Source organism: Bubalus kerabau, chromosome 15 (assembly GCF_029407905.1).
Source record: "Bubalus kerabau isolate K-KA32 ecotype Philippines breed swamp buffalo chromosome 15, PCC_UOA_SB_1v2, whole genome shotgun sequence".
NCBI lineage: Eukaryota > Metazoa > Chordata > Mammalia > Artiodactyla > Bovidae > Bubalus > Bubalus kerabau.
In genome coordinates, this window is record NC_073638.1 from 38,770,055 (window position 1) to 38,794,933 (window position 24,879).

Here is a 24,879-nt window from a genome sequence, read left to right on the forward strand (position 1 = left end):
CATGGGGATGGGGAAGCACAATCACAGGGAAGTCGCCACCTTCTCTTTGTGTCTCATCATCTTGCTTTAAAAAAAGATAGAAAGGATATAGATTTCTGGAATCCAACCTTTCGTTAGGGTGGGGCCAGTGAAGATTATATATATATATATATATATATGTGTGTGTGTGTGTGTGTGTGTGTGTGTGTGTGTATTTAGCTTTTCAAGTGATTCTGATGCATAGCTAGGTTTAGAAACCACACAAATGACTCCACAAAGTGCTGATTTCAGGGAAAGTCACTTTAATAACTGGTGTCTAGGTTTGAGGGCTCAACAGTCCCCTGTGCCCTCTTCTCCAGGCAGTCAGAGTCAGCATCTGAGGCCGGCAGCTGCTCCCCTTTGCTCTCTTGCCTGCTGTCTGTGTGCTCCTCACCTCTGAGCCATCAACAATCCCGCTTTCCACCGTGCACAGGACTGCCAGTCCTTCCCTTCCAACAGCCTCCACCCTGGACCCAGACCATCTGCCGGCCCTCAGGCTCCAGCCAATACCCCCAGGGCACTGAGCATCCTCTCTCTCTGCTGCCACTGCCTGGAGGTCCTTGCCATCTGTCCCCATCCCTTGGCCTCACCTCTGTCTGGCAGAGGGAAAAATGCTGTCCCTTCCTTCTATCCAGCTCTTAGAGGGAGATTTCACATCTCTCTCTTAGAAGGGTTCTTGGGATTTTAACAATACTTTCATTTTTCTATAAATAATGATTTAGTGCCTGTGAGTGCCACAGAATGTTCTGGGTGCTGGCGATAAAGTAGCCAATAAGAAAGGACAAGTCTTTGCTCTCATAAAGCTTGTATTCTAGCTTGAGGAAGCAGGTGATAAACAAGATCATTTCAGAGAGTGGTTCAGGGCTATGAAGAAAATAAAACCAGGCAAAAGTAATGGGGACCATAAATTGGTGGTCAGAGAAGCCTCTTTAAAGAGATGACATCTGAGCTGAGACATAAAAGACAGAGTGAGCCATAGAAAGATCAGGGGGAGGACATTCTAGGCATAGAGAAGAGCATATACAAAGGCCCTGGGATGGGAATGAGCTTGGTGTATTTGGGAAATTCAAAGGGCAGGGTTGCTGCTGTGAGGAGGAGGTGGAGAAAGAAGAGGAGGAAAAGAAAATGGAGAGAGAGAAGGAGAGGGGGAAAAGAAAGAAGAGCAGAAGAGGAGGAGCCTCAGAAGAGCTTCCTGTAGTGCCGAGAATTCAGGTCTTCCCACTGCTGCATCCGCCCATCCTCCCACACCCCCATGCCCCCACACAGTGTTTTGTGGGCCTTCCCTGTCCTTCCCCCCGCCACCTGGTCTGTGTTTTCAAATATCGGAACTACAACAGTAGACAGGATCCAGGTTATTTCCTATGGGTCTCCTGGACCCCAGGAAATCAGTGGATGTGAGCAGGCCCCTGTTTAAAGTTTCCCTGAACTTTTCATGGCAGTTTTGGGTACTCTGAAAGTTAGAAGCCTTGTCTATGTAGAGCTCAAAAAGGCCTTCTTGGGGTGTTACCTAACTGCTTACTCTTCCTATCCTAGCCTCAACTCCAACCCTGCTAAGACACCCCGTAAAAATGGGAAACTTTAAATCAGCAAGAGCTAGCCAGCCACAGAGAAAGCTTTAGGTGACACGGTGAGCTGACACAGGTGCTCCAGAGAAGTGCATGTGACTGGAATCAGACACAATTGCACACCATCAGATTACAACCAGAGAGAGGAAATAATACTTGAGATCATTTGGGCTACTTGCCACTTCATGCTCACTCATGCACATACATGTATTCACGTGCCTGAGTGAGCATGAGCTGGGGCTCTTGGTTCTCTCAGTTCATCAGATGGTGAGTATTTCATACTTGTCATGTCAGTGTCTAAGGACGAGCAAACCAATGGTTTTGTACAGTATTCAACCGAGGAAACACTGGTCTCTTCCAATGTTGGAGGGAAAAGTAGATGTTGGACTTCCTGAGAAATATCAGTATGTTTCTATTCCCCACTAACAAAACTATCTGCAGGGGCACATAAATAAGGCTAGTTTGAATCTAGTATCCATGTGATCGTTTATGTACAACTGCAAAGGATTTATAAGGAGTAATTTTCACTTATGTGATTTTTACTTTCCATAATGACTCTTGAATCTAACCCTCAAGTAAGATAGGACTCTTCTCTTGAAAAAAACACATGTATGTATATATAGAATATATGTAGAATATATGTATATATAGACTCATTATGTTGTACACCTGAAACAACATTGTAAATCAACTATATCAATTAAAAAACTTTGACATCAGAAAATTTAGTAAATTCCATAGCAAATTAAGAGCACTTATTTTAAAATTAATCTTAATAAAACAATACCAGATGAATGGGGTCTGATTTGAGGGAAATTATCCATTAAGAGGATGAAAATGATATTCTTCATTAAGACTTTTAAACTCTAAAAAAATGTAAATTCGTTCTTTTTCATACCAGTCCAGGTTCGATGCACGATACTGGATGCTTGGGGCTGGTGCACTGGGACAACCCAGAGGGATGGTATGGGGAGGGAGGAGGGAGGAGGGTTCAGGATGGGGAACACATGTATACCTGTGGCGGATTCATTTTGATATTTGGCAAAACTAATACAATTATGTCAAGTTTAAAAATAAAATAAAATTTAAAAAAAATGTATATCCCAGTGAAGTTTTTCTTTCCTCCTTTCCCCTTCCTCTATTTCTTCTTCTTCCCCCTCTTCTCTTTTTTCCTCTCCCTCTCTTGCATTTTCTTGCTTTACCAACTTCCTTCTCTTCCTTTCTTTCCTTGCTGCTTCCTCCTTTACTGAGGAAGAGGGTGAGACAGACAAGCTACTCTGACATATTGGCCCCTTTTTTCTTCTTGGTATGAACCCTATCAGCACATCACATGCAAACACACACACACCAACACTCCTTCCCTCTACTGATTCACACGCCATTGAGAAACAGACAAGTCACCTAGATGACCTGTCACTGAGTAAGAGAATGTGAGACATTATTTTTCCAGGGGAAATTCATTTTACTTGTTAATAAGTGTCCAGTAGAAACAAATGACGGAGAAGGCAATGGTACCCCACTCCAGTACTCTTGCCTGGAAAATTGCATGGATGGAGGAGCCTGGTGGGCTGCAGTCCATGGGGTCACTAGGGGTCAGGCACGACTGAGTGACTTCACTTTCACTTTTCACTTTCATGCATTGGAGAAGGGAATGGCAATCCACTCCAGTGTTCTTGCCTAGAGAATCCCACGGACGGGGGAGCCTAGTGGGCTGCCGTCTATGGGGTCGCACAGAGTCGGACACGACTGAAGCGACTTAGCAGCAGCAGCAGCAGAAACAAATGAAAAACAAGTAAAATTAATTTTAACTATATTTTATTTAGCTTGCATATACAACTATTGGGGCTTCCCTGGTGGCTCAGTGGAACAAAGATTCTGCCTGCCAAGCAGGAGATGCAGGTTCAATCCCTGGGTCAGGAAGATTCCCTGGAGAAGGAAATGGCAACCCACTCCAGTGTTCTTGCCCAGAAAATCCCATGAACAAAGGAGTCAGGTGGCCTACAGTCCATGCGGTTGAGTTGGACATGACTTAGCAACTAAACAACAACAATTATCATTTCAACATGTTATCAATACAAAATATTGTTAACGAGAAGTTTATTATTTTTCTAATACTAATTATTCAACAACCAGTGTGTGTCTTACGTGTATAGCACAGCTTAATGTGGACTAGCCATGTTTCAGGTATTGTGACTTGTGGCTACTTCTGGGCTGCAGAGTACTAGAAGAGGCAGAGCAACAAGACAGAAGGAACCTGGGTTCCTGGGTGGACACGTGGAGCAAACTGCCCATCATCGTGGACTTTCCATTTCATTTCAGTCACTCAGTCGTGTCCGACTCTTTGAGACCCCATGAACCGCAGCATGCCAGGCCTCCCTGTCCATCACCAACTCCCAAAGTCCACCCAAACCCACGTCCATCGAGTCAGTGATGCCATCCAACCATCTCATCCTCTGTCATCCCCTTCTCCTCCTGCCCTCAATCTTTCCCAGCATCACTTCTCATTTAAAATATTGTATTTTCTGGTCTTTTTGTAATGAACTTAGCCTGTATCCTGATTAATACAAGATGGCTAAAGTTTTTTCCTCTACAGAAATTGGTATTGATCTACATCTGTCATTCTATGTATAATAAGCAAACAGCATGTTTGTGAACATATCAACAATTATAATCTCTTGTTCCAGTTCAGTCAGACAGCTGGAGAGGGACAACTTAACTTGTATAGGTAAGTACTCAAGTTTTAAACCTTTAAAAATTTCAATTTGTATGTTTTCATTTTTTGTATGCTCTGACTTTTGTGTATCATCAAACTCAAAGGAACAAGCCCCACAACCATTAAGCATTTATATATGTATACATCTTTTTAATTTTCATTATTGATTTGAACTAAATACTTATAAAAAGAGAGCAAAAGTTAAAAATTAAAGTTATATAATAAAAAGAAAAAAGGAAATGAGAGTCACTTATAAATAATTACAATATCATCAGCAGTGCTTAATTCTAAAAAAACCACTACATGCAAAGTTTATTTAAAAGATCTCATCCAGCTTAAGTTTTTCATATTCTATGTATATACTTTTCAAACATATAATTTTACCGACATGGTAATATAATATCTGCATGTAAAAATAAAACAAGAGTCAAATTAAGGTTTTTCTCTTTTCAATTTGTTTCTGTCCCCACAAACAAAAGGAATTGGCCAAAGTCTGGCAAGTTTCTTCATGTTTCTAAATTAATCCTTTGGCTTATGGGCAAATGCAATACTGAAATCTACAAGAAGAAAAAAAGCAAATGTAAATAAGGACCCATCACTTCAGACTTAGTGTCCCAAGATATGTCAGTTATTATCTTGATTTGTTGTTGCCGTTTTCCTTCAACAAAGACACACCACCCAGAAGACTGAGGGTAGCTGGGTGAATTCATTCCACTAATTCGTTTTATTGAGTCAGTATAGAAAACTAGTTAAGAGTACAGATTTAGCAGTTAGACATCCCTTAGTTTGTATCCTTACTCCACTGATTATTGAGGCTTAGTGTCCTCATCTGTAAAATAAAAATAGTAAATTGCTCCAAAGTACAGGAAGGAATATGTGAGATGAGTAGGAAGCACTTAACACAATGTCTCATCCAGTGTTAGCTGCCAAGTATTTTTCTATTTCCAAAATAAATAATGATCTCACAGCATTATATATGTGTGTGTGTGTGTGTGTGTGTGTGTGTGTGTGTGTGTGTGTATATATATATATATAATATATCCTACTGTATGACAGTTTCTTTTGACATGGATTATTTCTAATTCTCACAGCTACACTAGGACGGGGGGAAAAGCTGTCTCATTTTACAGGTGGAGAAACTGTGGCTCAGAAAGGTAAAGTGGCCTGTCTGTGGTCACACAGTGGATGTGTGACTGAGCCAGAGTGGAAACAGACCCAGCCAACATCAAAGCCTGTGTTCTTTCTACCAGGTGGAGATGGGACACTCTGGGACACACATTCTTATGGCAGTGTGTGCCCCAGAGTGAGAGAAAGAAAGAGAAGGCAAAGCAGCTTTGGAGGTCTCCAAACCTCCCCATTTAGAATAAATCCCTTAATTATGCTTGAAGCTGGACAAGCTTTTGAAATCTCGCCTGGACATTCTTTCCCCATCAAGTTCCTTGAAATTCCCCTTTAAAGAGCATCTAGGAAAAGCCACTCTCATTAGCCAGGGTCTGGCTTTATTTTCCTAATAAACAGACCTTTGGACAGACAAGAGAGTCTCTTATTTTCAATCAATTCTTGAACATTTCAGCTGATTTTCTTCTATTTGGCTTGAAATTGTGATCTGGGAATGACTGGTCCTGCAAATTGTCCTCCTATAAGGGAAGCCCCTTGAGGATCCTCAACTTGTTATTTTTAATCACTGTAATCTCTTTTTCAAAGGAGGCCATGGTCAGAAACAGAGCAAGCCTTTCAGAGCTTTCTAAAGCACAATTATTGCAGAGGGAGTGGTATTGAGGGGAAGAGGGAGGGAGGGTAGAGATGTGGGAGAGAGGAGGCAGTCAATATAGTGCTAACAACTTGGGAAAAGGCTGAATCATCATCTCAGTTGGATCCTGACTGTTGAGAAGAAACCCCATGTTTCAAATTTTTTTTTTCAATAGTGACCATTTTACTCCAGTCTAGAAAATCTAAAGGATATGCTGAGATGGGAGGGTGGGAGTGGGGGCATGGAGAGTGGAAGCTCTGTGGGGATAAACTAGAATCCCGAGGACAAAGGTTTGAGGCAGGAAAACAGGCCATTGATTCCAAAGATTGTGAGGGGCCCTAATTCAGTAAAAAATAAAAAGGCAAACAGAACACCAGGGGAATGTTAATTTCCACAGCCCTAAGTCAATACCCGGAGCAGAATGTATTAGATTTACTTCTAACGTAACTATTCTAAGAAAGTATAAGCCAACAGAAAATGTCACAAACCAGGCCAGTGCCCTTTTCTTCCTAACTTTGAGTGGTGGAATCAGGTTTGCTAATCCGAAGTATTGACTCAGAAGGTATTAGCCTGGTTCCTGCAAGATCTTTCTTGCAAGATCTCTCAGCCACCAGAAAAGAGGTAAGATGATTGCCCACCAACAGCCTGAGTCAGGCATCACAGTTGAAGACTAACATTGTAGGCTGGCATAACCTATAAGGTGAAAGTCTAGTCCCAGTTTTCACCTGCTGTCCATGGATACTTAGGCCGTCATGGAACCCCTCTGTTCATGTGAATCCCAGATGCATCTCTATCTCAGTGCTGGGATCCCTCACTGCCAGTGCTCAGCCAAACTGGGAAGATTCATGTGGGAATAGAGACCCAGTAGGACTCTTGGGCTGCAGGCTAGCCTGGATTATCCCCAAAAGAAATTCTCCTGATCCTAAACTAGTAATAGTCTTAAGCAAGCCTCCTAATATGGAGAAATCATTCATGCACTCACTCATTCAATTATTTCATGAGCACCAGGTAACTGGCATCCACTGGTAGACTGGCTTGAAGGAGTGCAGAAAAAACCTACTTTTAAACACACACACACGTGGCAGAAACAAAATGAACCTGACCGTGCACATCCCTCCATTATTAAACCATTTGGGCCTCATAGACAACTCAAACTAATATATACTGGGAACCCACTGTAGCTCAGGCACGCTCATCTTTATGCGCTTATTTACTCCCTAAGACCGCCCAGGGTAGCTGGACAAACATCTGTTTTCAATAACTGGGAAACAGGATCCGAGAAATGAAAGGACTTGCACAAGGTCACACAGCTACTAAACCCGGGACTGACTGTGGAGCCACCTCTTTCGCTGCCACGTGGAGCTGAGGCAGTTTTCTCAGGGAACTCAGGTCCTCGGTTTGGGGGAGGGCTGAAGAGGCCAGTGGGGTTACGCCCACTTCCCTCCAGTCCACGGAGAGGACTGGCTGTTTCCCAGCTGGGGGGAAGAGGCTGCGACCGCATGTAGGTTCGGCTTGCTGGGCAGCCGGGCCAACCCGGCTGGAGGCCAACCCTCCCTGGGGGCCGGGCTCGGTGTTCTCCACCCCACCCCCACCCTTCCGCGCAGGGTAACCCCCACCCCGCCTAGCCGTGCGGGCTTGCAAGGGCTACCCGCCAGGCATAGAGCGCGTCCACAAGCGGACTACGCTCTGAGTAGCTCCAGGCGGAGAGAATCGGGAACACAAACCCAGGAAAATGGGAGAAGCATTCTGGGAAAGGTGGTCCCTGGTTCTGGTCGCCTGTGTGACCCGGGCTCCAGCTGGCACTACCCCGAACTTTATCCAATGTCGCCCCCATAGCTTCCTCTCGCGACGCTTAGGAACGGGAAAGTGGGGATGGAAGGGCGGTGGCTGTGGGCCCGTTTGCCCCACGAGTGCCCCAAAGCCCCTCTCTTCCTTGCTTAGCCCCAGAATTGACCTACGAAGGGCCCGGGGTGAAGGGACACGTGCCCTGTCACTCCCCGCCCGCGGAGCCCCCGTGAGGCTAGGCAGGCTTCCTTCCCTGCCTGGTGTCCTGGCTCCTGACTGGAGAACGGCAGGGAAGAGATGGATGGGGACCTGACCCGGCTTAAGAAAGGGGCTCTGGGCTCTGGGCATGGCGTCAGGGGTCTTCAGGTCTGTGCTGGTCGAGCTGCCTGTCAGGCCCGGGAGGCGCTCACTTGCTTTGGACCTCCCCTCTCTGCGCTCTCGAAAGCCGGCTGTCAGCTGAGGAGCATAGAGACCGCTTTTCTGTGGGTACTGAGACTCGGGGTTGCGGGAGCAGCTCTGGCCTCCAGGGAGCAGGCCTCAAGAATCTGGGCTTCCCTTTCCGTCTTGATTGGATTCCCCTCCCCTGTTCGAAACTACCTAGAGCTCCTAGTCCACTGGGAGCCTGTCCTAGAAATCCAGGGTCTTCTCCCTCGCCTGGGACCGTCAAAGAATAATTTGGAGTTCTTTCCAGGCAACCTTCCGAAAAGCTTTGGGCTCTTCTCCTCTCCTCCCCTCGCCCTAGGACCAGTTAGGGGAGAAGCCCAAGTCCTTTCTCTTGTAGGGATCCGTCCAGGGAAGCTGGAATGACCGTCCCGCTGGGGGCCAGTATGTGAAAAGCTGGTTTCCACTTCTTCAGGGATGGGAGTGGGGAAAACTGGAATCACCACCCAGCCTAGGACCCGACTAAAAGAAGCCAGGGTCCCCTCGACCCCAGAGACGGATCTGGAGAAAGGCGAGTCTCCACCGCTCTCCTGGAACCGGCCGGAATAGAAGCCAGGCCAGAGTGACGTGTCGCTCAGCTCCGACCCACACCCGGGAACCGCGCTTCGGACTTGGGGGCTGCATCTCCTGGCAGCGGCCCCGCGACGGCGCCGGACACTGGCTCGGAGCTAAAAGGATAGGGCATCCAGGACAGAAGGGCCCTCGGCGGGCTGCGCTGGCACGGTGCGCCTGGGAACCGTGCGCCCTCCTCCGGCACTGCGCGGTCGGCGCCCTCCGGGGGCCAGGTCCCGCGCCCCCAACACCACGGTGGGCCACTTACCGCGGTAGCTGGTTCCCGGCTTATAGAAGTCGGGGTCGCCCTCCACGCGGAGGCTGAACTCGGTGTAGCCCTCACGCCGCGTGCCCTGGACGCGCAGGATGCGGCTGCAGTAGCCCTCTGACTTGGGCACTTTGTCCAGGGTCTCGTCGGAGAAGGCCAGCGCCACCGCCAGGGGCAGCGCCAGGGCCAGCAGCACTGAACCCCGGCTCAGCCTCAGGAGCACCGGGGACAGCCTCATCCTCGCGGGCCCCCAACTTTGTGCCCTGGCCGCTGGCTCTCGCCGCACGACTCCTGCCCGAAGGGGTCCCCGCGGAAACGAGACCTGGCAGAGCCCAGGCGGGGAGCGGAGCTCCGAGCCGGTGCTGGCGACCGGGAGACCGTGCTGCCTGGGCTTGGCGGCTGCCGAGCTGCGCTGCGCTGAGCAGAGCCGAGCAAGCCGAGCAGCGCGAGGAAGGGAGGGCGGCGGCGAAGGAGGAGGAGGAGGGAGGGCTGATTTTGCCCAGATCCCCAGCGCAGCGCTGTTTTGTTTCTGAGCTGGCGATTAGCGGCGCGGTGGTGTTTATTTTGCGACGCTGAATTCCCAGGGTCTGGCGAGGAAATCATAGGGTCCAGGGACACTGCGGGCTCTGTGCCACCACGAGGCTGCCACCCCAACCCGCGGACCCTATGGAGGCGGGTGCTCCAAGGAGGGATAGACTGAGAACTAACTTTTGTTGCACACCTACTCTGTGCCATATTCTAATGTACTGTCTATAGCTTATAAGATAAAGTCAAGCCTGTATCTGCTGATACTTTTTAAGTTGACCTGTCTTTAAGTCAAGAAATGTCTCTTAATAGTAGGCTTCCCTGGTGGCTCAGATGGTAAAGAATCTGCCTGCAACGCAGGAGACCTGTGTTCAACCCCTGGATTGGGAAGATCTCCTGTAAAAGGAAATGGCAATCCACTGCTATATTCTTGCTGGGAGAATTCCACTGACAGAGGAGCCTGGCAGACTACAGTCCTTGGGGTTGCAAAGGGTCAGCCCCAACTAGCGACTATCATTCACCTCTGTGCATGGCCATATTCTGGGAGGTTTACTTACATCTGCTCACCTTCTCCACTCTCATTGCCTAGAATAAATGTGACATTACTTTCATTCATTTTACAGAGGAGCAAACTGAGGCTTTTGACCAGTTAAGTCAGGGTCAGATGCCATGGCTATCTGACTTTATTGCCCTTCTCATAGCGTGTTGGAACAGGTCAGACTGATGGATGGAAAGGAGCAAGAATGATTCATCCATTGGCCCCTGTAGGTACAGTGCTATGGCTTGTAATACTTTTGGCGATTCCTGAAAATGGTCTCTTTAAAATCAAAAGAAAAAAAAAATATTTAGATCTAATAAAATATTTTACTATATAGTACTAATTTATTTATATTTCGATTTACACAGTCATAAAATATAATGTTTACTGTTGTTTTATGAAGGAAGAAGCCCACAAAGACAAAAATGCCTATAGCCCAGGGAAGTCCTCATAGAGCCTGGAGAGAGATTTTGAAAGTTTCAAAGAAAAGCTTGTGTTTTCTTGGCTTAGACTTTAGTTTAGGTTCCCAGTCCCCAGTGACAGATGTTTGGAGAGGAGCTGAGCCTGAGTGCTCACTGGCCAGAGCCTCAGGCACCAACCCCAAAGCCAGACAGAGAAAGCCAGGTGCAAGAATCTCCTCCAGTGTTTCCTTGGGCACAGACCTGAATCAAACATTAGTCCTAGAGCCTATTATACAGAGTGAAGTAAGTCAGATGGAGAAAACAAATATATTAACAAATACATAAGGAATCTAGAAAGATGGTACTGATGAACCTATTTTCAGGACAGCAATGGAAACGCAGACATAGACAGCAGACTTGTGGACACATTGGGGGAAGGAGAGAGTGGGATGAATTGAGAGAGTAACGCTGAAACCTATACATTACCATATGTAAAATAGACAGCCAGTGGGAGTCTGCTGTATTACACAGGGAGTTCAACCTGGTGCTGTGACAGCCTAGAGGAATGGAATGGGGTGGGAGGTGGGAAGGAGGTTCAAGAGGGAGGGGACATATATATACCTATGGCTGATTCATGTTGATGTATGGCAGAAACCAATACAATGTTGTAAAGCAATCATCTTCCTATTAAAAAGCAAACAAACAAAAAATTAGTCCTGCCACTCACCCACTGTGAGACTTGAGCAAGTTATTTAATCTCTCCAAGCTTCAGATTCCTGCTCAGAAAGGGTGCATGTACACCTGTGGGCTAATATAGCCTTTTTCTAGAGGGTGCTAGAGTTAAATGACATTTAACATTCTTATCATTCAGAAAACAAAGATCATGGCATCCAGTCCCAAGACAGGAGGAGAAGGGGACAACAGAGGATGAGATGGTTGGATGGCATCACCGACTCAATGGACATGAGTTTGAGCAAGCTCTGGGAGTTGGTGATGGACAGGGAAGCCTGGCATGCTGCAGTCCATGGGGTCGCAGAGTCAAATATGACTGAGCGACTGAACTGAACTGAACTGAGAGTTAAAAGAAATGAGGCATACAAAATACTGGGCCTGACCTCCACCCCCAGGCTCAACAGTTGGGCCTGGCCCTGGGTATCACACGAATGGAGATCAGGTCTGTCCTGGGGATGCTGGTAATGCCTCTGCCTGCCCTCAGTGTGCTCAAGCATCCTAAGCACTCTCAGAAGCTTTGGTTAAGCACCCTCTCCTTCTCCTGGGCTGTCAACACACCTCAAGAGCCTACATTTAAAAAGCAATCTTCTTTGCTTTCCAGGTCAAGTTTTTCTCTTTGACATCACAAACAGCCCAGAGGAGCCATCTGCATTGGAGGCCTCCATTCCTCCTCGCCTGCCCCCAATCCACGTGCTGGGGTCTCCCTGCCACGATTAAGAGGGCACCTTCTCTCAGAGGTCCTCTGGCAGTGCCCCTTGGCAGAAGCCAATTATGCTCTTTCCTCAGCCTGACTCTCCTTGACCCTTAGCAGCACCTGCTCCAGCTAGCAGCCTTCCTTTACGGAGTTGCCATTCAAATTCACTTCTGTGTCCTGAGTGAATTATCTCCATCGTGGCTGGACTGGCTCAGGTTTCATGTAGACTCCACGTTGCACAGTCCCGTGCACCCAGCAAGCTGTCCTTGAGTTCAGATTCGGGGCCAACTCTGTGCTGAGTAGTGGATTCCAGAGGGAACAAAAATTCATTCATTTATCCATGTCCAATGTGCTCCACGTGCTCTCTACGGGACACATGACAAATTACTTGCCTTTGTGGATTTTACAATCTAGGGGAGAGGCAGATATTTTAAATACATAGTTACAGGAATCTTTTCCAATTACAATGGTGAGATACACACTACAAACTAAGTTGTTCAGGAGAGTGTAGCTGATCTTATCTCAGAGGATAGCAAACTACCAAAATAAAGAAAATGTGGCTCCTGTCTTCATGGAGCTTATTTTACATCCCAGAGCTCAATTATGTGTTCTTGAAAGCCTTTTCATCTAAATCAGCATATTCAAATCTACAGGGAGGTGGGCGGAAATGGAGCAGGGAAGGAGAGAATAGTTTAACTTCTCATTCAACATTGACAGGAAAACCGCTTGAGGTAGGAGGCCCCATCCCCTCTGCTATTTTTCAGATTGTTGTTGTTTAGTCGCTAGGTGGTGTCTTACTCTTTTGCAACCCCTTGGACTGTAGCTACCAGACTCCTCTGTCCATGGGATTTCCCTGGCAAACATACTGGAGTGGGTTGCCATTGCCTGCTCCAGGGGATCTTCCTGACCCAGGGATTGAATCTGCTTCCCCTGTATTGGCAGGTAGATTCTTTACCGCTGAGCCACCAAGGAAGCCCCTATTTTCCTACAGAATTTACTGTCTGGGTGAAAGTGAAAGTCGCTCAGTTGTGTCCAACTCTTCTCGACCCCATGGACTGTTGGAGTGGGTAGCCATTCCATTCTCCAGGGAATCTTCCCAACCCAGGGATCGAACCCAGGTCTCCTGCATTGCAGGTGGATTCTTTACCAGCTGAGCCACAGGGAAGCCCAAGAATACTGGAGTGGGTAGCCTATCCATTCACCAGCAGATCTTCCTAACCCAGGAATTGAACCGGGGCCTCCAGCATTGCAGGCAGATTCTTTACCAACTGAGCTATCAGGGAAGCCCCTTACTGTCTGGGTACCAAAGCTAATAAGGAAGAAAAGAACCAGGATTCAAAACAGGCCTCACCAACAACAAAATAGGGTTCTTTCCTCTACGCAGTGGTGACCCCAGCACTGGGGGTACTGCAGCAGGCTCCAAGCAGCCCATGGAGCTGCAGTTCCTCTACTGAAGTTAAACTTCTCTAACCCGGCTCTACTGTCCGGTCAGACCACCGTGCTCTCTCCACAGAATGAGTCCATCAGCAAGTCACTAGTTTCCAGTTCCCTCTAAGATGTGCCCATTTTTGGCCATCTCCTCTGGCACCACACCAGTCCGAGCTGTCATCATCTCTCAGCCTCCTAACTGGGCTGCCCATGTCTACTCTTTCTCTCCTCCAGTGCATCTTCTGAACTGAAGTCTGAGTGACCCTTTTTAAAATGCAGACTAGAATGTCAATCCCTCAGTTAAAATCCTTTTCCACTGGCTTTTCGGGGCTCTCAAAACAAAGAATCTTTAATGTGGCCTCTGAGGCCCTGCTTGATCTGCCTCTCAGGGCCATGCGCCCCTTCTCTCATGATCCCTGGCCACCATGGCTTTTCAGTTTTATGAACTTTTGTCTGTGTGGTTCTCTCTGCCTAGAATCCAGTGCTTTTGTCTCCCCCACCCACCATCCTCCCCCAACCAACTTCTACGCATCCTTCAGATCTCAGCGCAAAACTGCTTCCCCAGAGAAGTCCTTCCAGATTTCCGTGAATAGGTCCTGCCCCTCTTTATATGCTCTCCTGGAACTTGATATCTTCCTCTTAATATTCTCAAGATTTATAATTATCTTTCCTTCTCCAGGGGATCTTCCCAACCCAGGGATCGAACCTAGGTCTCCCACATTGCAGGCAGATTCTTTACCAGCCACCAGGGAAGTGTTGAGTTATAATCATATGGTCACTTTTATGTTTGACTTTTACATTTGGTGTTTGTTCACTGTCTGTCTCCATCACTAGATTACAGTATCCATGAGGGCTGGGCCTGTCTCTGGGGCTCACCACTGTGTCCTCCATGCACATCATGGTGCCTGGCTCCATAAGTATTTGTTCTGTGAATAACAGCCTCCCAGGACCCTCTGATGCAGTCCAGGTTCTTCAAGTGAACTTCAAAGCCCTCCATGATCTGGTCATAGATTCCAGACTGAGCTGTCAGTGCTCCCCAGCTGGATCCCCTGTACTCCCCACTTTCAGAATTGGCAAACTTTGTTTTTGTTTTTTTTTTCAGAATTGGCAAACTTTGTTTATAGCTTTCCCATCACCTAGGATGTCTTCCCTTCTTCTGCCCATTGAAATTCTCTTCTCCTCCATGGAATGAAGTCTTGCAGTCTCTCCTCCAGACTTCAGTATAACTTGTGAGAAGAAAGTTTCTTATTTTGACTATTGTGTTCAGTAGATTGTTGTAAACTGTCTTGTATGTCTATGTCTCATCTCCTAGCAATGAATCCAGTTTACTTTCTGTTTAATTTCCTGTTCAGATGTTTCGTTCTGTTGTAAAATACACTGGACTTCAAGAAATCTCTTTCCAGTTTTGTAGCCTAAGGCAGAGCTGATGTTAGTTGCTAGGGTGTTGCTAGGGAAAGTCATTTAGCCAGGGCAGATAATTAACTTTATCAGTGTGTGTGGGTAGGTCACAGAAGAGAAGAGCTGGGGGCTCCACTTCTCTAAGAGAGAAAAAAAAGAGAAAAACCTCCTTTGATTGGTAAGAGGTGAGATCAGCCTCTCTTTTTTTCTAAGAAGGGAAAAAGAAGTTTCTAGATTATTGTTTTTCTGAGTATGGTCATTGAAACACAAGCATCAAATGTTTGCTCTCAAATGCAAATTCCAAAACCCCATCCCAGACCTATTGAATCTGCACTTTGAACAAATTTAAACTGCTGTTTAGGGAACCGCAGCTTATAATTCAGACTTGAGGTGCAAGGCTTCCTTCTGGCTTTCCCACGTTCTGGCTGTGAAGTTGAGTGGTCTTGGAAGCTCACGGTTCCTGTCTAAATTGCTTATGTACAAACTGGGAAAAAGTAATAGCTACCCTGCCTACTGCCTGGGGTTTTGAGAAACAAACAAGTAACTGAGATAACAATTTATAAACTTGAAAGTGATTCACACAAAAAATTAGTATTGTTATTAATATAGAACAAGAATCCAGAAATGTTATGTCTTTGTTCCTATAACTCATAGAGGTATACTCAGAAATTTTATGGAAAGGTGTTTTTAGAAAAAGAAAGTAAATGGACAATGAACAAAGAAAGCAGAATTGTACTGAACAACCTATCTGTGATCTGCCATGAAGAAAAGTCCAGAAGCTGTCCACAGGAAGCCAGTAGGTTCTGAGTCCAAGTTATGGACAGTGAATATAAAAATACAACTTTTTAAAATTCTAAAAGCAAAACATACAAACTGAAGAGAGATTTATCCAGCACCTGTTATGTTCCAAGCATTAGTCAAATTGTATATAATTATGCTACCTTTGGAATTTTGAAGTTCACTGGCTCCATCCTACAATTCCACCCAAGGTATGAGTTATTCCAGTCACCTGATCTCTCCAGTTCTTTGGTCTCCATTCAGTTTTACCTTACCTATTTTTCACTGCTTCATCCAGACCAGCATCCTAGAAGAGCCTTCAAAAGTCCCTCTCATTTGAAAGCTCACAATATTGAGTTTACACTCCTTCATCCTCCGTCATCCCACCTCCGTCAGCTACAGTCTCAGGTCACTTCCTGCAGCCACAAAGAACTCTGCAAGTGGCTCACTGGCTTCCAGCCCATCCTCACCCATGCTATCGTTTTTAGAAACTGGAAAGTCTTTAATGATACTTAGCTACCCCTCTAACCCCCTCTATTCAAGAGAGCTGGGGTCCTTCCATATCAGCAGCCCTCCCCTGCAGAAATATCCTCAGCCTTGGAAATAGTGGCTCCCAATGGTCCTCCTTCATTCCACTCTCAGCGGTCCCATTGCATCACTCCCTTGCTTGACCCCTCCGTCACTGAGACCTCCAATTGCTTAATCAGTTCTGATTTTCCCAGCCCATCTTGTTGGCAGTTCCTTCCCCATCCAATTTGGACATCATGCTTAACCATTTTCACCATATCCTCACCAACACACTTCATTAGGCCGCCTTTTTTATTTTTCAAGATCAACTAAGAACAATGGAACTATCCCCGACTTCTGAATTCTGCTGCAAAAAAACATGGTAACTCTTCCAATTGCTGTTCTACAAACTCATGAATTCTACTCTCAACCAAAGTTCTTAATTTCCTTTCCTATCCTTCATAGTGCTTTCTCTCTTCCTTCTAGTCCTTGCTGTTTTAGGCCTGTTGTATCACCCTTGCTATTCTCACTCTTTGAGGGATAACCTAGTCTCTTATTCCACCCTCAAAGAAAGGATATTAGGCATGAATGTCCTCAAACTGCTGTCTCCTCTATCATCAAACCAAACTCTGGTGAAACCCAAGTGCACTTCTTGCCTTAAAAGAAGGGATTTCACTCTTCCATTCTTCCAAGACTCACCCCCTGCTTGTGTTCCTGTCTTCATTCTCTCCTGCCTTCTGCTGAACACTTATCTGGTTATGATCCCCTGTCTGGCTTGCCCATAGTTCAGTTTCCCTTTCTGTCCGCATTCTCAGCTTGCAGACCTGGGTGAATCTCCCCGATCTGGGATGGGGGTAGGAGCAGAGGGCCGGGTTGAGGTGGCACTGGGCATGACACTGGACCTTTCACTGCCCTCCTTGCCCTCTCCAGCTATTCTCTCAGTATGCCCCAGAACCAGACTTTCAAAAGAGTTGTTCTTCCTTGCTGTCTCTGCTCTCTGTTTCCATTCATTTTTCCTTGCAGAGAACTTTGGCAACAGCTCACAAGTCTTTTTGAAACTGTTCCAACAGAGGTCACATAGGACCTCCTCATCATAGCCTTTGTGTGAACTGAAGTAGACAAAAGCCATCAGTAAGGTCCCTGTCATTGTACAGCTGAATGGAAGTTCATCACTGGAAGAAGTTAAAGAGAAGCACACAGTATGTGTGTGTATGGGGTGGGGCAGTGGGGGGGGCTCTTCTAAGATGTAGACCTGGTCCCAGTCTGGAGATGTCTCAGTCTCCCTGCTTTGGCTTTCTAATTAGAGAGGGTATCATGTATGAATGCAGTACCATCTATGCCAGGTACAGGTGTGGGCAGCTCCCAAGAACAAACTCTTGCAAATTCAGTCATGTCCAGAACGTGGACACAGACCACATTTCCCCTGTGGCTTGCTTGCTATAAATCTAGCAACCCGGACCAAGTGCAGCCACCTTTTCGAAGTTCTGAAACCAGAATTTGGACCACATGACCGCGGCACACTACTGCCACCTGGTGACAGTAAGCTGAACGTGCAGCAGTAGTCAGTCAGGCACTCATAAGGTCACCTCCTTGGGTCTGTGGTAGACTAGATTGTTTGCTCTTTGAGAAAGTCACTGAATAATGAGTCCAACATCCTTCCACTGTGTTTAGAATAATGTGTCTGCATGAACTATGTGTTTAATGAATTTTTATGAAATTCAACCTTTTCATTCAACAAACATTTATTGATTAACTGGGAGGAAAGCGATACAGAGACAACACAAAATTCCTGCCTTCAAAAAGCTGCAGAGACAGATAAAGCAGATATTTCTAAGATGAAAAACCAGATAGTATTATTGAAAGCACGGAGCAGAGTGACTAATTCTGCTTGGGGTGAGAGCCCAGGAAAAGGTAACATTTGAAAAGCCACTCAACACCTCCTTGAAAGATAGATAAGGACTTGCCAGTTGGACAAGGGGAATAGGCATTTTAGCAGAGGGAACAGCTAGTACAAAGACAGAGAGGTGTGAAAAGGCAGGCTGTGTCCTTGGGGTGACAGAATGACCTTTTCAGTGGCACCAGATAAAGATGGATGGTTGGTGAGAGTTTGGGGGCAGGGACGTATGGCATCAGTCCAGAGGAGGGCCATGGCTAAAGCTGGACAGGAAGGAATGACACGAAGTGTTGTTGAGGAGGTAGGGTGAACAGGACTAGGTACATGGTGATGTGCAGAGGGGAGAAGGGAGTCAGGGATGACTATGAGGGCTCTCACACGGGCCATGTGACGGATGTCAGTGGTAGTATAATTTCCTGAGATAATGAATTCAAGAAGGGAAACCATGGGCTGGTAGGGATAGTGGATGGTATGAGATGATTGATATAAACTCAAAAAAAAAAAAAACTGACTTGAAACTCAACATTCAAAAAATTAATGTCCAGTCCCATCACTTCATGGCAAACAGATGGGTACAATGTGGAAATAGTGACAGACTATTTTCTTGGGCTCCCAATCACTGCAGACAGTGACTGCAGCCATGAAATTAAAAGATGCTTGCTCCTTGGAAGAAAAGATATGACAAACCTAGACAGCGTATTAAAAAGCAGAGACATCACTCTGTTGACAAAGGTCCATCTAGTCAAAGCAATGATTTTTCCAGTAGTCACGTATGGATATGAGAGTTGGACCATAAAGAAGGCTGAGCACCAAAGAATTGATGTTTTCAAACTGTGGTGCTGGGGAAGACTCTTGAGAGTCCCTTGGACACCAAGGAGAGCAAACCAGTACATCCTAAAGGAAACAACCCTGAATATTCATTGGAAGGACTGATGCTAAAGCTGAAGCTCTAATACTTTGCCACCTGATGCGAAGAGCCGACTCACTGGAAAAGACTCTGATGCTGGGAAAGATGGAGAGAAGGAGGAGAAAGGGACGGCAGAGGATGAGATGGCTGGATGGCATCACCGACTCGATGGACACAAGTCTGAGCAAACTCCAGGAGAGAGTGAAGGACAGGTGCCGGGAGCCGGCATATTGCATATTGAGTGAGGATCTGTAATTGCTCAACTGGAATTCTATCACTGCCGGGAGCCAGCGTGAGGAACTCCGCCCGTGACAAAGGTCATGAGGAAGGAGGCTCGGCATACGCAAAGGCAGGATGGAGCCTCAGGAGTCCCCCTGGAAATTCTCGAGCATCTACCCCCCAAACCAGAGTATGCCTACTTTCTGCTTTGTGCTTTCACCTACACCTCTGACTTTACGGGGGGCTGTCCCCCACTACCTCTCTCTGAAAAAAGAGTTAGCTTACAGCCCCAGTTAATAATTCCTGGGTGTGACAGTGTTTCAACCTAAAAACTCCTTTGGAAATCCTCTAGCCTGCCTGAATAGGTTTTTCCGGCCACATGTGATTGTTCAGAGCCTCCCAACTGTGAGAGGCAGGAGATGTTCTAAACTGCCTAAACACAGATTCCTTTGAGTAGTTAAAAGATTGATTAGAAATTGTATTGGTGAAGGGTTTTTCACTTGTTGGGCCAATGTTTGCTGCTAAGTCTCCATACTCCTTACCTACTGTGTCCTTGGCAGTGTATTGATTGATATAATGGGTGTATAGAAATGTAAAATGCAGCTTTGTCCAATGCTTTTTTGGAGGCTGGTGCCTGACTTTGGAATAATCACCTTTAGAGAAAAATAAGTTTCTTAAAATGTTAACAGGCCTCCGGGCCAGAAGATGATGTCAATCACCTGAACTTTTGCATATGATAAGTTTGAAAGCCTGGCTTAGATTAGAACCAGGAACTGCTGTCCTTGCATGACTCCACCCCTTCCCCCATTATCCTCTATGCATAACTTAAGGTATAAAAACTACTTTGGAAAATAAAGTGCGGGCCTTGTTCACCAAAACTTGGTCTCCCCATGTCACTCTCTCTCCCAAATTCTGGCTGAGTCTCCATCTGGAGCGTGGAACCCACCATGCTTGCTAATTATGCCTGGGCTTCTAAGATCCGACCGGGGAGGCCTCAGTGTCTCCTCTCCTTCGGGAGAACGGAAGGATGCCTGCGGCCTACGTAAGTGGTGCAAACTTCTTGTCTTGAAGTTTTATTGGTCTCCCGCGTAAACCAAGCTCCTCAGCCTCTTTTCTCCACTGAATTTTCCTACTGAGCTATCCTCATTCTATTACTCTTTGTATCCTTAATTAACGTGTAATTAAGCAGTTGTTTCCTGACCCTCACCTATGCCGTCTCTCCTTCGAATACCCTGGATCAGCCGGGGCTGGACCCCGGCAGACAGGGAAGCCTGGCATCCTGCAGTCCATGGAGTCTCAGAGTGGGACATGACTTAGTGACTGAACAACAATAACAAGAGGCCTTTCAGTGGGGGATGTCCAGCAGACTATCAGAGGCAATAGGTCTCCAGCCCAGATGACTGATGGGAGCTGGGGGCCTGGGTGTTGTTAGGGTTCTGTGTCCACAGTTCCATGTGAAAGATTCTCAAAACTTAGCTGTCCTGTGTTGCTCTCTCTCTGTTTTGTGCTCTGATTTCCAAACCAACAGATCAATTTGATACCCTTGCTAGCATGCTAATGGAAAGAATAATCTTCTTGTGTCCTCTATGAGGCTCATCAAATGACATGTGTGGATATTCACAATGGTGTCCTAGGATGAACCAAGGAAGTGGATTCTAGACTCTATAACCTAGCAGGTACCTGTGGTCTTGGGGAGTTTCCAGGGCTTGCAGATTGGCAGCTCCTCTGCTCACATGTAAGACTAGACTGGAGAAAGTCATTGAGAGAAAAAAGTAGAGGATAAAATGGATTCACATCCTTATAGCCTGTAGACATGAGGAAGACAAGAGAGAAGGAGAAGGAAGAAGGAGAAGACACAGTAAAAGACAACAGAGCATGAGAGAAGATGACAGAAGTGGCCAGAAAGGGTATGTAATGCATAAGGGAATACATAGGAGTAACCAAAACAGGGCAGAAGAAAGATGCTCCCCTCCTCCTCCCACCATAATGAAGTTTCCATGTGCTACAAATGAAAAAAAAAAAAAAAAGGCTTTCTTTGTCTTCCAATTAGCCGTGGCCCAAGTTTTGCACCTCTCCCAATCTGGAAAATATATTTGCTGAAGTGTCAGGTTTATGGATGGGGTTGTGGTTCTAAATAAGCTGCATCCAACTGTTACTTTGTATGCAGAGCACAAAGAGCTAGGACCTAGGAAAAAAGTCCCCAGAACATAATTCAGCTCCAAATTATTTCTCTTAGAAAATTGGAACCATGTCTGTTGGTCTGAGCAGTAAGAGGGAGTAAGAATAGAACACATTTTATTTATTCATCAGACCGTGGTGACATTGACAAATTTCAGCCCTTTCTCAGATCCCTGAAGGACAGGAGGGCACACCTGTCCTGTAATAATCACAGTGGACCGTCGTAACGTGCTTACAATGAGCCAGGCAGTGGTGATCTAAATGCTCCACATGTATGGACTCATGTAATCCTTGTAACAATCTGGGTGAATTTATTACCTCCATTTTGCAGATGAGTAAACTGAGGCATAGAGAAGTTAGGTGATTGGCTCATCCACGGTCACAATCTATTTGAGAGCCCACAAAGATCTGCAAGACACATTTCAGGGCCAATTAAGACAAATGATCTCTGTGTTCCTTGCACAGGGGGAGAAATCCGTGGGCAAACAGTGAGACTTGATGGAGGGGGTTGGATTTAGAGGGATGAGGGAGAAAGGCACCCTGAGTAGCACTGACTATAGGAGCTCGGAGCAGTGGCACAGTGGTGAGGGGGCTATCTGGCCTGGGGCAGAAGGTCTGTAGCAGGGAGCCACGAGGGAAGTTGCTGTGAGAGGAGCAGAGCTGCGCTGAGCCTGCAGTGTTGGAGTTTCTCTTGAGAAGATTCAAATGTGAAATGGATTTTCTTTGTCAACCCAGTGCATTTAATGCAGTGATATGAGAGCCAGAATACAGAGTGCACTCATTCATCAAGCTCCATTAACTCATTAAACTTACATTTCAGTTTTGTCTCTATTCCTTCATTCTTCTTAATAAGTCCTGGTATGTGGGATGCTGACCTTTTAGAAATGTTCTTATGCTAATTGTCAGTCCTCTTCCTTGTCCTGAAAAACACAGCTCAAATGGCATCTCTGAGAAGGCTTCACCAACACCCCAGGCAGGGTTATTGCTCCTGTGTGCAGCAAGCTCTGTGTGCATAAAGCTTGCAGCGCTTTATCCCACGGGACCACTATCTGTATACGCATCTTATCTCTCACAAGACCCCAAGGTCCTTAAAAGGCACCACTGTTTACCTTGTACCGCTTTTACCTTGCCCGGTGCCCCGAACAGAGTATACACTCAGTGTCTGTTGAATGAATAAAGAAAAATAGATGAAGGAATGGATGAGTGGCCACCATCATAATTGGAAGGAATCTATAGGATGATCTTGTTCAAGCATTTCTTTCTTTTATGAACTCTGTAAGTCAATTATCTCCCTACAACCTTAGTTGAGATTACAGTAGCCTAGTTATTTTTTGCCTTCATAACACTCATCACAAACTGTAATTATTTGATGTGCTTGTTCATTCTCTTTGCTAAGTCACTTCAGTTGTGTCTGACTCTGTGCGACCCCATAGATGGCAGCCCACCAGGCTCCACTGTCCCTTGGATTCTCCAGGCAAGAACACTGGAGTGGGTTGCCATTTCCTTCTCCAATTGTTCATTCTCTTAGGATGGTGTAAACTTCATGACTGCAGGCAGCCCACCTGTTCTGCCCACTATTGTATCAACAGTTCTTCCACATAATGCGACTCTAAGTAAATGTTCTAGGGATACTTGATGAATAAAAGAATGAATGTCACAGCTCCAGTTAACTGCTCAGATTCTTTTTGGATCTCTCAAGTGAAGAAAAACTCCTTCCCATTCTTTTAGACAACTCTATTAGGAAAATTTTCTTTCTATTTAAATAAGAAATACTTCCCTAGGATTCTTATAGAACAAGCTTAAGTCTCTTCCAAGAAGCAGACTATGGTGATTTTTAAATATGTCCACACATTTTTTGATACTTCTTTCTTCACAGGGGAGGGTTTAATTTCCCTCCCTTTAAGGGTGAGCTGGACCCTGTGACTCACTTCTAAGTGTTAGAAGTGACAGTCTGACAGTCGTGTCTGACTCTTTGTGATCCCATGGACTGTAGCCCACCCGTCTCTGTCCATGGTGAGAAGACTCACTCCTAATGACTAGACTAATACAGAACTTATGGAGTGTGGTTTCAGAGATGAGGTCCTGAAAGGACTTGTCCTTGCTCTCTTGATAGATCATTCTGGGTGATGTTAGTTGCCACTGCATGAAGGCACTCATGTGATCCTATGGAGAGACGTACAAAACAGGAACAGAAACCTTCTGCTCTGTGAATGAGCTGTCTTGGAAGTGAATCTTCCAACCCCAGTCAAGCTTTCAGATGACTACAGCCCCTACTGACATTCTGCTTGTAACCTCATTAGAGATCCCAAGATAGAGCCACTTCTGAATTCCAACCTAGAGAAACCATAAAATAATACATGTTGTTTTAAGCCACTGAGTTTTGATTTAGTTTGTTACAAATCAATAGATAACTAATACATAGTTTTTAAAGCATATTCTGAGAATTACCATGTTGTACTCTTTTCTTCTCTTTTCCAGGTTAGACACGGTTTCTGAACCCCATAATCCCCCTCTTCTTTTTCTCAGGAGCATATTACAGCTTGTCACAAACACAGAAAGGCTGGCACTCAAACAAAATACAGAATTTAAGGTCTGGCTGTGCTATCCAAGAAGGGAATCTATCCTCCCCATCTAAATGTGCCCACATCATGCTATTAATTTACATAGACTTCCCCCTTCATTTCATTAGGAAAATTTTCAAACATACAAAAATGTTGAAAGAATTTTACAATTAACATCCATATATCCACGACTAGATTCCACACTGAACATTTTACTACACTTGCTTTAGCACAAATCCATCTATACAGTCCATGGAATTCTCTAGGCCAGAATACTGGAGTGGGTAGCTGTTCCCTTCTCCAGGGGATCTTCCCAACCCAGGAACTGAACCGGGATCTCCTGCATTGCAGGCAGATTCTTTACCACCTGAGCCACCACGGAATCCCATCTATCACCCTACCAGTCCATCAGTGCTTTTTATTTGTTTAATGCATTTCCAAGTAAGTTAAAAACATCCACATACACCTTTCTGCCAAATAAAATCTCCAAATCCTTTCTTACTTGCTTCCCCCCCATCCTATTTCTTACCTATCTCGTGCTTGGTCCTGAAATACAGTTCTGTTTACATTTACTTGCATAGAAAAACAGAGTTACACAGGGAAAATACAGTAGGTTTTGAAGGTAAGTATGCCAGGATAAGACTAATTCTTTCACTTCCAGCTCTGTGGCATTAGGCAAGTGACTCAACTTCTTGGAGTCTTGGTTTTTTTCATCTGTAAAATGAAAAGGATAAGAAGACCTACTTTGCAGAACTCTTCACAGGGTGAGAGTATCTATGGAAAACATTTAGTGTCCTATTTGGCAGGCAGAAGATATTTAATAAATGATAGCTAAGATTATTTAGGGGCTTCCCTGGTGGCTCTGTATCTTCCCAGGTGGCTCAGTGATAAAGAATCTGCCTGCTGACACAGAAGACCTGGGTTCGATCCCTGAGTCAGGAAGATCCCCTGGAGGAGGAAATGGCAACCCACTCCAGCATTCTTCCCTGGGAAATCCCATGGACAGAGGAACCTGGCAGGCTATAGTC

General features: G+C 45.7%; 1 protein-coding gene across 14 annotated transcripts in view; it reads right to left on the bottom strand.

The window, feature by feature from the left end:
• The window catches only part of SPON1 (spondin 1), a 361,745-nt gene that overhangs the window by 309,730 nt on the left and 27,136 nt on the right, over window positions 1–24,879 (bottom strand). For 3 of the 14 annotated variants that reach the window (XM_055548546.1, XM_055548545.1, XM_055548544.1), the window contains 2 exons: window positions 22,104–22,210; window positions 21,609–21,698 (listed from right to left, as the gene is read on the bottom strand). The exons of 3 other annotated variants lie outside the window; for them this stretch is intronic. In XM_055548546.1, the coding sequence (XP_055404521.1) occupies window positions 21,609–21,663 (55 nt within the window). In that variant the 5' untranslated portion in view covers window positions 21,664–21,698; window positions 22,104–22,210. Of the gene's footprint in view, window positions 1–4,421; window positions 4,854–9,092; window positions 9,509–11,177; window positions 12,393–21,608; window positions 21,699–22,103; window positions 22,211–23,738; window positions 24,566–24,879 lie in introns of those variants that run through there. 8 more of the 14 variants (XR_008702989.1, XR_008702987.1, XR_008702988.1 and 5 more) reach the window with 8 other exon arrangements.